The sequence below is a fragment of the Cavia porcellus genome, unplaced genomic scaffold (genome assembly GCF_034190915.1).
Source record: "Cavia porcellus strain 051 isolate PalLab524CR breed Dunkin Hartley unplaced genomic scaffold, mCavPor4.1 scaffold_13, whole genome shotgun sequence".
NCBI lineage: Eukaryota > Metazoa > Chordata > Mammalia > Rodentia > Caviidae > Cavia > Cavia porcellus.
Window position 1 is genome coordinate 34,132,279 of NW_026947496.1, and position 12,677 is coordinate 34,144,955.

The window sequence follows — 12,677 nt, forward strand, 5'->3', positions numbered from 1 at the left end:
GTTCTGCAGCGCCTTCCTTACCCCACAGCACCATTCCTGACTCCAGGAAGAAGCAGGCAGCCTAGGTAAGTCATATTCTTCCTGCACACAGTGCCATACCTATCACTGAGAATACTGTAAATGCTAAACCCAAGTTCCCACAACACTGTCCTAAGGGCCAATCTGACCTGCAGGCCCATCTGACATAGATCATAGGCTTGCTATTCAGTTTTGCAACCTACTGCCTAACTTTGTAAATGAGAACATCAAAGATAACTCACCACATCCACCAGATGCATCGCTGTTTGAAGAAGGAAGCACTGTGCTGCCCCTCTCAATAGAATCTGATGTGTGATCATAGTACACTGGATGACGTCCCTGATATCACAACACAGGAACACATTTGCATAGGCCCAGAATAATTCTAATAACTTGTATTACTAACTTACACAGTATTTATAGCTTTAAGCAGGAAGTCACTGATAGCAAGCTTTTAAAGCCATTATTTTCCATCATGGCCTCTGAGAGTTTGATTTTAACACGAAACGATCCCTTTTAAAAATAAGGCTATGAACAAAGATGCTTTTGGAGCAAGAATTTTACATTTTTTGAAATACTTTCTAATTCTATTATCATTTGACATTTTACTTTCAATTTTCTACTTATCAATGTAATAAAAAAAGTACTGGTCATAAGAAGGTCAGAACCTATTAGCATCTATCAAAGAACTTGCTTAACTCAGTAACTCAAAATAAATTCAACTAAATGAATAATAGATTAATTTATGTTTCGTAGGTCAGATTATATTAGCTAAAAGCATGCACCATTGGTGAAAGCAGAGAGAAAAACAAACTATGCAGATAAAAAAATCATGGCAGATAACCATACACAACCACGCAACGAGTTTATTACCTGAGAGCAATAAGCCCTTCTAGACCCAGGGTCTTACAATTTGGGACATTTGCCAATGCCTTCGACAGGAACAAAATGGGAACAGCACACCAATGTCTATTCCTCATCTTCTGAAGAAACTTTAATAGGAAATTACCTGGAAGAAAAAGTTTTTAAATATTATTACTGTCAGTAAGAAAATATAAAAAACTCAACATCATTAATTTTAGGGAAATACAAGTCAAAACCCCCATGAGATACCACTTCATATCCACAGCGAAGGCTACAATCCAAAGGAGAATGGCAAGTGTTGGGGAGGTTTTACAGAAATTGGAACCATCACAGAGTGATGTAATCACTATGGAAAACTGCATGGTATCTACCCCCCAAATTAAAGAGAATTTTCATATGACACATAAATTTCACTTCTAGGGATGTTTCCAAGAGAACTGCAAACAGGTGGTCATACAGAAACTTTTCCATGAATATTCATACCACTATTCGTAACACTCAAAGGTGGAAACAATACAAACGCCTGCCAAATGATGAATGAATAAAATGTGGACTATTTACACAATGGAAAATTATTCAGCCACAAAAAGGAAACACTAACACAGGCTAGAATAAGAATTTTGAAATACTGTGCTAAGAAGCTAGTTCTAACAGGCCACATATTGTGTGACTCACTCTCTCTCTCTCTCTCTCTCTCTCTCTCTCTCTCTCTCTCTATATATATATATATATATATATATATATATATATATGAAATGTTTTGCATATACAATTCTATGGAAATGAAAGGATTAGGGCAGCTAGGAGAGAAGGAGGTAAGAATAAGGAATGATTTTTTAAGGGAAAAAGAGCTTTTTGGGGAAGATGAAACCGTTTTGAAATCAGATACCAGTAACAGCTGTACAACTTCATGAATATATTAAACAACACTGAATCAAACTGCTTAAAAGGGTAGTTTTCAGGGGATATGAATTAAATCTCAATAATGCTGTTGTTAAAAAAAAAGGTTATTTCAATTTCTTTTCTACCTAGTAAGGTAAGTACTCCACTGTACTATGGAATTCTAATAATTATGCAGCTATAGTTTTGTTTGTTTGCTATTTTTTTGGTATTTTTTTAAGTTTTAACTGTTAGAACTCATACTTAAGAGCTGTTAAGGAAAAACAGGAAGTGTTGAAGCAGACCTTTCTCATGGATCATTTCTTGCCGACCTTCGACTCATTACCATGGCCGGCCTGATGCATTCTCAGACACAAAAGGTTAGGCGCCTCCTTCTGTCTCCTTTGCCAAGGTCTGGTTTGTCAAGGACCTTGAGTCCTGCAGCTAGTGCTATCTGACTGCTTTCTCACCTTATGTAGAATGCCTTTAAGAAATCTTCAGAAGCTCCTATAAGAGTATTATATGTATTTTGTACCTTCCAAATAAACCAATAAAAAACCAGAAATACTCAAGATACATTCGGTAGAAACTGGTAAGTAACCCTAACTTCATTTTCTTTTAATCGAGCTCAATAAATCCTTCCATGTGCCTAAGCCCTCACTCAGGACCTAAGGAGGATGGCCAGGGCAATGCTTCTCCTCACACTCAGCTGACACACTTACCAAGTGTGTGCTATACCTGGCCCTGAGCCACAATCACCCAGCACACAGATTCTGTGTCTCACTACACACTGTGGATAGGGCATCCCACCACAGCCCACAAGATTATCCCCAAACTGCAGGAGCCCAGAAACTTAAAATTAAAAACAGCTCTAATTGTTGAACTATCTTCTCCATTGACTAAGTTTACCTTCAAAAGCAAGGAAAACAAAACAACTTCTTTAAATTTAAAGCCATGCTATACAGACTGTATTTTTCTTCCTTGACCTATCCAAAAGGGCAGGTACATATTACCACTGGTCATCTTGTCAACCTATTTGTAGATTAAATACAAATGGAAGAAATAGTTCATACACAGGGTGACTTTTATCGACCACAAAAGCGTAAGTGGAAAAAGACTCAGAAAGCAGCAGGAGTCCCTCTGCTGCTCAGCAGGCAAAATCACACCGTCCCTGTTCTCTGCTTCTGAACGCACTTCATAGGAAAGAATGGCAAACTCCCAATCTAGGGGTTTCTGTATTTGTTGTTCCAATCTAAGGCAACATCTGTAAAAGGAATGTAACATGAACATTCAGTTTACTATTTTTTTCTAAAACTAGTCTATTCCTTTGTTCAACCTAGTTTCCCAACTCTCGAAGAACAGACAGAGCCGGTGACCAGAGGCAGGTCCTCCACCACCACACCAGGCTGCTCACGCACCACAACAATGGCATGGGCCAGTGCAAAGTCCACTCATGATGGACGTTTACATGATTCAGACAACATGGGCAGGTCCTGACAAACACTGATTGTAACAGTCACACAACAGACGGTACACCAATATGCAAAACATTTAAAAAAATATTAAAAGAGAAGAAACTCTTACGGACACATACTCTTTATTTCCTCTGGAAGAAGAGAAACATAGATGACTAAAAACTTCTGTAATTTTAATCCCAATGGAGAACCACTTCCTATAAGTTGACCTGTGGACCTACAGACAACAAAGAGAGAAAAACAAATAGTTAAGATCTATTTACAAAAGCGTATACTAAAACTGAACAGACTACTGTCCAAGTCTTTCAGCAATCTTCCTTTTCTAAATCTGCATTTTATTTTCCAGGAAAGCTCTGAGAATTGTTTTGGTTACAGAAATGTCCACTTTCTAGGAAAATGAACATGAGTCACAACCTCCTTTCCCTTTTCTGCCACTTCCCTTCAGTGTTACACACAAATGAATCTTGCTAAATATGGTGGTACCTTGGTTCATCAACTTAATTTTTTAATAATTCCATAAACTGAACTTGACTAGAACCAAATCAGATTTCCCCATAAGGTCAACATTGAACCTGGCCACTGAATTTGATTCAGTTCTCACCCAATTTGGTTGGCGATTAGAATTGTGAAAAGAATTAAGTTCATGAATCAAGGTACCACTGTAGTATTATTTTTAAAAATCGCAAAAATAGTAATTTTGAGGGCCAGGAATATAGCTCAGTCGCACAAGTACTGTTTTGAAAAGTATGAGGTCATGAGTTCCATCCCTGGTACCAAAAACATAAAATAAAATAAAATAATAATTTTGAATTATATTTTATTGTTTCCAACTTTTAATTGAATAACTTTACAACTTAGGCCTAAAGTAAAACAAACAACATTCACAATCAAGACATATTATCAGTAGTACATTACTTTTAGTGTTTAATTATTAACATCTACTAAAGTCATGTTTTTCTCTTCTATGCTTTTGCCAGGAGCATTATCTACTAACTGAACAGGAGCGCGCTAGGAAACTACAGCATCCCATGATAAATGTATCAGCTCTTCAAATTGGCACAAACATTAAAGATTTTAAAATGAGTGGTGGTGGTGGTGGTTGGGAGAGGGTCCTGTTTAGAAGCACTCCAAAGACAAGACTTACTGCTATTAAGCTGATTAATCAGTAGTAGAGGCCAGGTGTGGTGTTGCAGGCCTATAAACCCAGCACTCAAGAGGCTGAAGCAGGAGGACCTGTGAGTTTGAGGCCAGCTTGGACTACATAGTGAGTTCCAGGACAGCATGAACTACAGTGAGACCCTGCCTCAAAAAAAAACAAACCAAAACAAAAAAACCAACCCAAAAAACAGTGCTACAGAGATGATATAATTTCAAGAGTGGGGGAAAATTTAAAATATAGTTTAAGAATATCGATAATTCCTAAAAAGAGAGGCTAAGGCACAGTACTGACAATCTCCTCTTGTTGCTGCCTTTAGAAAAAAGTAACAAATGAGGAGACATTTTAGAATCCTGGCAGCCACTGTCAGGCACGGCAAAGTTATAATGAGCCTAGCACAATTAGACTGAAACTGGACAGACTTGTATAAATCCATGGCTGGATGAACAGGGATATATGGGTGGATAGATAAATGCGTACGTGGTGGGTAGACAGATATTTGAGGCACATATAGATGGGTAGATCTGGTTGAGAGAGATCTAAGAAAGAGATGTGTACCCCACCCCCAGCATACACACAATGAAAGCGGCAATATTAGGCAAACACAGTGAAGCGTTAACATTTGGGGAATATGGATAAAAGGTAACGGAATTCCTAGGACTTTTCTATAAATGTTTTTAAAGTCAAAAGAAAAAGGTAAAAACGCTCAAACCATTGGTTAAACATAGTCACTATAATTTCCACAGGGATAAAAGGCAGGCATAGTGGGAACAAAGTAAGTTATATAAAACACCGTTTCTAAAGCCTAGGAATGGAGTGTGAGGCAGGAAAAGAAGAAAGGAGAAACCTTTTGATACAAACAATAAAAGACAAAAAATTAACAAATAGAGACACTCCATGATTTTTCTAAAACGTTAATTTTATGTTAGGCAACACAGATTATGCACTAAGTGTGCTGAACTATCTGATCACACTTGGTAACACCAAATTTATATATCACATGCACAATACTGCATTATTGCTAAACAATACAGTATCTAAAATGTACCGATAAAATTAACTAAAACAAACAAACACAACAGGATGTTTATTTACCTGCTATACAATGAGCTCTCTGAAAGTGCATCCATTAATGGTCCAATAATAAACTAAAAAAAAAAAAAAGACATAATTGTTAGGAAGTTGTAACTGCGTATCTATACAATGCGGCCAAAGGCTGCAGCAGCAAAGTTGACTCTTTCTACTGCAGGTTAATTCAGCAAGGGTCCCATGTGTACCTTAACTCCATCAGAATAGTACCAAATTTTCTAACAAAACAGTTCATGCCGTGGGCCAAGAAAGAAAAACAGAATCCAAAGAAGCACATGCTGGGAAATAATGGCAGTACTAGGAAAAACAGAATACTCAAGATTTAAGCCCCTGTGCACTTAAGATAAAGGGGGGAATTTACATTCCAAAAACACGATGAGACACTGGTCAAAAAATATGAAGCACAGAAAGAAGGTAATGTAGAAAACTGATACATGTCAAATACAATAGTATGTGTTCACTTAGAAAAAGGACTTTCCCTCTAAATGGAAGGTGCATTGCCCAACATAAGGAAGTGGTCTTGGGAAACACTGCTCTGTACAAGCTGTAATTCCCCGCATCTCTTTGCTCTGCAAGTCTTCTGACAAGTAGAAGCCCAAATTCTAACAAATAGAGCTCAGGCAGTGAGCTGTCCAGTAGGAGATGACAGTGCTTCACTGGCTCAGCTGAATCCAGAGCTGTGGGTCAGCGTCATCTGAAAGCTTTGATGTCACTTTTTACAATCTAAACCAATGATGGCGAACCTTTTAGAGCTTTTAATGATACAAGGAGCCTGCTGTGCCCCAGGTTCGCCACCACTGAGGTCTGAAAAACTGATGGTAAAGAATGACTACTCTATCATGGATGCCAAAAGCTCTACCATTCAGCTTGGGAAAATGACGGATTTGGGGCTGGGGATTTAGCTCAGCGGCATAAGCGCCTGCCTTGCAAGCAGGCAGTCGTGAGTTCGATCCCTGGTACCGATAAAAAGGAAAAAGACAAAAAAAAAAAAAAAAGAAAAGAAAATGACGGATTTTTCTAAAAGGAATAGGTATGTTTGGAGAGGTAACAGTATTCTAGTGTGCTCAATTGGAAGAGCAGATAAGATACAACAAATGTCTACTTCTTTTGATAAAGGGACCAGGGAAAGGAAGCAAGAAAGGGGCTGTTACCACCTCAGAAAATTCCGGTGAGAATGGAACAGCCGTTGTTTGACACAGCTCCAAAAAATGGATGATGCCTTCTTTAGTCAGGATTTTATTCTCACTTTCAAACATTCTTTTATAAATACACAAGTGCCAGGAGGGGTGAAAGAGCCAACAACCTGTGGAAATAAAGATGTAATGCTGACATCTGATTTATGTCTCCCCACAGAGATTACACAGTCACAGGTTTTAAGTATGCGCATCAACACGAAACTTGGCTAGAATATTACAAGACAGTTTTATTTTTAATCACATCCCAGGGTATTCACCCAGTAACCAAAATAATTTCGGTATTAAGTGCTCTATGTTTAGACAGTTTCATTTAGAAGGACTGTAGAAGAATAACGTGCTGCTACAGCTGACAAAAATTAAATGTTACCCCATGCATGTAGATAGGAACTTTAGCGCTGGGGTAGTTTCAGTCAGTTCTGTATCCCACGTCAGTCCATTTTGCATACAGAACTCTGAAACCATCACCCTCTGCATTAACGCCCTAAATGACTTTCCACCACTCTAAAAATAAGGTTAAAGGAGGTGGTGATGGGCCCTGGCTCCCACTCCTGCCCTGTCCCCTCCTCTATACTCGCGTCCTGCAGCTCCTCCCGTCCTCTGCTTGGCCAAGGTATTCCCACCCAGGTCCTGCGCTGTCTTCTTGATCTGGGCCCAGATGTCACCCAAGACAGCCCCTCCCTCACCACCCCTTATCTGTTCCCTTCATACAGCTACACAACTTCTAAGCAAAACTGTGTTTTCCATGGAAAACAGACGAACAGCAAGTATAAAAAATACTGCAACTGTCTTACCACTTTACTTCCAGTGCCTAGCACACACTGGATTCTAATATCTATTAAGTGAATGTATAATCAAGTGAGCAAATAAAACAGAGAACGTAAACCCCCTAGAGATATTTTTCTGACTCTCGAAATATCTTTTAATTCTATTAGAAAAATATTTGTCATTTTTAACTCATGACAGCCTATAAATAAATTGGTCTATTATTTGTAATTTATACCAACATGCCTGTTCAATTCTTTGGCAATGGTGATTTTTCAAAAAGTGTCTATATTTGATTTGCCAACTACTGTGGGCAAAGTGTGGTAATAAGAGCACCACCTTAACAGTAAATGCATTAAGTGAAGTCATAGTAGTATTCAATTAAATCATAGCCCCAGGTGGGACCATACACGCTTACGGTCTGTGAAAAATCCCAGTGCATCACAAAACAGCTTTCAGCAGCCAGCTGAATAAAGCTCAATTCCTACGGGCCAAACTATTAAAGTAGCAATTATCGAGAGCTGGCATTAAAGCCCATTTACCTAAGTTAATCCTCACGTGTCAACACGGTAATTTATCATTCCTATGAGTACAAAACATGGCTGGACTGCATTTCAGTTTCATTGACCTAAACTTAATTTCACAATATAATTTTAGGAAATTTCAGCTTCATTACATTTCCCCTAGGAAGCTCTCAAAATACAATAGTAATCAAGACCTTTAAAAGCATCTTTACACAGGAGGCTGGGGCAGGAGGACTGCAAGTTCAAGGCCAGCCTGGACAACTTAGCAATTTGTCTCGAAAATGAAAAAAGCACTGGGGATTATAGCACAGTACAAAGATCCTGGGTTCAATCCCCAGTTTAATCAACAACCAATCACAAATTTAAAATTATACTCTGGAATTTCCTCTTCTTAAGTAGTCCAAGATACATAACCAGAAACCCTCCCCTCCAAAGGCCCCAAATGACACATGTAAAAGAATAAGATAGAAGGCAGTTAAAGTATATATTCATATCACAGGACTACTTTTTAAAATATAGCACATACCATTATGGAAAGTATTACAGAAGGGCCCTTATCTTTCAAGGATACAGACTGACATATTTATAGATGAAATGACAAGATGTCTGGTGGCTGGGGATGAGCAGGAAAGGCTACACACAACAAGAAGAGACAGGGCTGGCCACAGCGGACTGCTGCTAACTAATGGGTTTATCACACTTGTATCTATGTGTCACCTTCTGTAAATGCTTGAGATTTTTCATAATCAAGAATTTTAAAAATTATTCATATCTCTAAATTACAGAAAACTCAGCAGCCATTTAGAGTTACGTCTTTGAACACTGCACAAAGGTATGGATGAAGAGAATTATATGGTCACACTGCTAACAGCAAGGTGACCGCACCAGCCCCAGAAGACATCTCTAAGATGCTAACAGCAAATATCTAAGAGCAGCAGCTCTACCAGGTGATTCATATTGTCTTCCTTATGCTTTAATCATGTTTCCAAGTACTCTACAACAAACAAGGATGTTATAAAACCAAGGGGGAAACTATAAATGCTATTTTTGAAAAAGCAAAAAGAAAGTAATCATTACCATTTTCCTCTGACACTGCATACTCAAACAGATTGTTTAGCTTTGGTAACACTGGCTTTATAACATGTATCTAAAAATAAGAGCAAAAAAATCACATGAAATGAAATGCACCTTTAAAAATGTAAGGGAACGTTCATCTATTTATATATAGCAGTCCTTCCGCTCTTACACCCATGAGAAAAATAAGCATAAGGAGGCCCATTTTTCCAGGTTTTGAATCATGGCATGATTCAGGCATGTAGAACTGAGGGCAGCAAAGCTACTGAACATGACTGTGAACACAACGATGGCAACAGGCACATTTACATGGTGAGGTAATGCAATCCAACATTATTTCATGTAATACTCACCTGACCTGGGAGACAGACAGGGCTGACAAAACTGATACATTTTAAAATGAAAAAATGCAGAAGGGTTTTCTTCAGTTACTTAAGTTGTTCAGTGTCACACATTTACAAGCAGAGAACATTCAGAGTGCCACATTCTTTGTGCCACTTACACCAAGATGGATGCACCTTTGCTAGAGTTTTAGATATCCTCCAAAATATATATAACTCTGTGTCTCTAAAATAAAACATGGAAGTCTTATGGATGTACTCACAAAAGAAGCTCTAGAATCATATTTCCAACTGAGAAATGCTTTTTATTCTTCATTCTGCATCACTGTGTATTAGGTACCTCAGCAATTTTCCTAATCCAACCTACCACACTTGCTCTACATGAGGGCAGACACCTCATACAGGACCCACAGGTGGCTGACCCCAGAGTGGCCTGCAGCAAACAGACGAGGATCTACCTTGGAATAATGCAAAGGCTCCATAGGAGGAATCTGCGCATAACTCAGATGCTCAAGCTCTAATCCAGAGCTACCAAATCCAAAAGTATGGGGATGAACCAAGCAATTTAGACTTTATAATGAGATGTCTTCATGATTCTAAAAATGCTGAAGTCTGAGAATGCCAAGCAAAGATCAAAAAAATTCAATTTTTGGAATTATCATTTCAGTTGACTGAAAGGATTAATTTCCTGAAATAATTCACATTCTGTTTTAAATAGTATTTGTGTCAGAAATGAAGGATATTTGGGTCCTATCTGGCTGTGTCTAAGTTGGCCTTTCTGTGTTGCTTTCAATGAATGTTCAAAAAAGAGAAACATTCAATCTATTACAGGATTTGCTGAAACTTGATAAAACTTACCTGATTTCCTTCAAGCGTTTCCATAATTAAAATATAATTTTCCCAAAATTTTAGAAGTTCATCTTTTTTCTTCTCGGACCACCAAAACAGACTTGGGCCTATTATGGTGTAAAAAAAGAAAATTAGTTCTTTTTGCAAATTTCATAATTTTCTTCATAATTTTTGGTAAGATGATGCCACTATTATCAAAATTGCATTCTTTAGTAATGTAGGATGCCTGGTGTCACAGCCTGGATTGCAATCTCACAGGATGAGGTTTTTTTTTTTTCCTTCTTTTTAAATTAAGATTACTGCCATGAACTTCTGGGTAAAAATGACAGATTTTATATGTAAAGCTGTATTTTCTATAAAACTCTTGTGAAAGTAGAGGATTTCTGAAATAGTAGAGGACTTCTGAAAAGCAAAATCTCAGAAGAATGGAAAAAAATGCAGGAGGAGACAACAGCAATATAATTTAAAAATTAAAATCAAGGTGACTCAAGAAAAAATTTAAGTTAATGTAAGGAATTAAATAATTCAGTTCGCATTTCAAAATTTCCCGAGCCTAGAAACTTGGTAGCATGTCACTTCTATAGGTGGCTAAACTAGAGGACTTGTTCAGAAATCATTTAAGAACAGGACGCTATTTAAGAGGTCACGGACTAAGAAGAAACATGACTTGCTGAGAATTAAAATTTGATGGCAAAGAAAAGAAACTCATAACAGAAATCACCCAGGGAGTACAGACAAAAAGATGAGAAAAGTTGCTATTATGTAGACCGGTGTAGGATTTTGATACCCCCCAAAAAGAAAAGAAACTGGAAGAGAAAGGAGGAAAACATCAGCACAGTAACTCAAAAAAAATTTCCCAGAACAAAAGAACATAGTTTTCAGCCTAAATAGGCACAATAGGCAAGTGCCCAGCACAAGGATGAAAACAAACCTGTAAATACCTGTGAAATTTCAGAAGCTGGGGCCATAGATCTGAGTCTCCAAGGAGAAGGCAGAGACTGGACTAACAAAATGGAACCCAAAATCAATTCACACTTCTCAACAGCAAAGATGACAAAAAGAAATAAATGGCATATAAAGAATCAGGATCCAGAATTGACCGGCACTTTTTCACAGCAGCAACGGAAACTTTTAGCTTCCAAGTTGGTAAGTCAAGGCCTGAAAATTTTGTTTTATTTTATTTATTTATTATTATTATTTTGTACCAGGACTCAGACTCAGGACTTTGTGCTTGCCAGGCAGGAACCTGTGCCACTGAGCCTTTAAAATTTTTGATGGAAACATTTTCCAAGCTAGAAATCTGCTCCTTATCAAACCATCAATCAAAAGCAAAATGAAGATGTTTAGATACATATACAGTCATGGCTTCAACTGCAAACTCGGAAAACGCTGAGACAGTTAATGCCTCAAAGACAGAAGGCTGGATAATCTACTAAATCTTAAACTCTGAGGGAGCCAGGTTGAGTGGCATTCCAAATGCCAAAAACTCTCTCCAAGAACAGAAAGGACTTGCAAACTCTTCCATCTCCAGTTGCACAGAGGAAGAGGCAGCAACCAAAATAAGTTTTAGAAAAATGGCATTTTTATGGGTTTTTAAAGGCCAAAAGACAAAACAGAAAGTAAAGTCAAACCTACCTATCAATCATGAAAATAACCAAAATCATGTTAAAGAACTAATGCAAAAGGTAAACAACAGGCATAAACCCACGGGTGCTTTCAGAAGATGTAAATTATTTCTTTAAAAGTTCAATGAAAACGCTGCAAATAAAAACTCATGACACACAAAGGACCTTTTGATGGAATTATTAAAGAATATAACCTTTAAAAGTTTTTACCTCAAACCAGGCATGGTACTGCACACGTGTAATCCCAGCACTCGGGAGGCTGAGGCAGAAGGATAGCCCGAGTTCAAGGCCAGCCCGAGATACACAGCAAGACCATTTCAGAACACACACAAACACAAACATCCATATCCACACACGAGTTTTCAATGTCAGGAAACTACTGGAGGAAGAATGCACTACACAGGTGAGTAAAGATCGGAACTACAAGAAATGGAGCTCCAGGATAGAACCCAGGGAAAGGGGATCTGATGATAACAGACCTGTAGGTATCAGGAGCAAGTAAAGCGGCTCTAGAAAAACCTCTTTAGGAAAACTTTATGGATATTTTGTGTATCCGACGGTTTTGTAAAGGAAAGACTTAGACAACTGGTTGAGAATTTTAGACTAAATTAGTGATTAGTATGAAAAACTTGAAAAGAAACAGTAACTATTACTTTCTATACACATCACCTAAGAACAGCATTTAAAAAGTCAAAATGTGGAACATGCAAGTAGCCAAAAGATTAACTATGGCAATGGATTTATGATATAACTAGGATATCTTCTTTCAAGACATTGGAATACCAAAATATTCCATTGAAACTAGTAAAAAAAAATGTTTAGCTA

The 12,677-nt window shown here is 37.8% G+C and overlaps 1 protein-coding gene across 6 annotated transcripts in view; it reads right to left on the minus strand.

Moving 5' to 3' along the window:
* The window catches only part of Tarbp1 (TAR (HIV-1) RNA binding protein 1), a 59,720-nt gene that overhangs the window by 45,641 nt on the left and 1,402 nt on the right, over nucleotides 1-12,677 (minus strand). For all 6 annotated transcript variants that reach the window (XR_010051231.1, XR_010051232.1, XR_001202078.3 and 3 more), the window contains exons 2-8: nucleotides 10,237-10,334; nucleotides 9,041-9,110; nucleotides 6,636-6,784; nucleotides 5,488-5,540; nucleotides 3,356-3,453; nucleotides 892-1,027; nucleotides 261-357 (exon numbers count right to left, since the gene is read on the minus strand). Coding sequence is in view for 3 of the 6 variants with exons in the window: in XM_003473502.4 (XP_003473550.2) it covers nucleotides 261-357; nucleotides 892-1,027; nucleotides 3,356-3,453; nucleotides 5,488-5,540; nucleotides 6,636-6,784; nucleotides 9,041-9,110; nucleotides 10,237-10,334 (701 nt within the window). In the remaining 3 variants the exon portion in view is untranslated. The remainder of the gene's footprint in view (nucleotides 1-260; nucleotides 358-891; nucleotides 1,028-3,355; nucleotides 3,454-5,487; nucleotides 5,541-6,635; nucleotides 6,785-9,040; nucleotides 9,111-10,236; nucleotides 10,335-12,677) is intronic.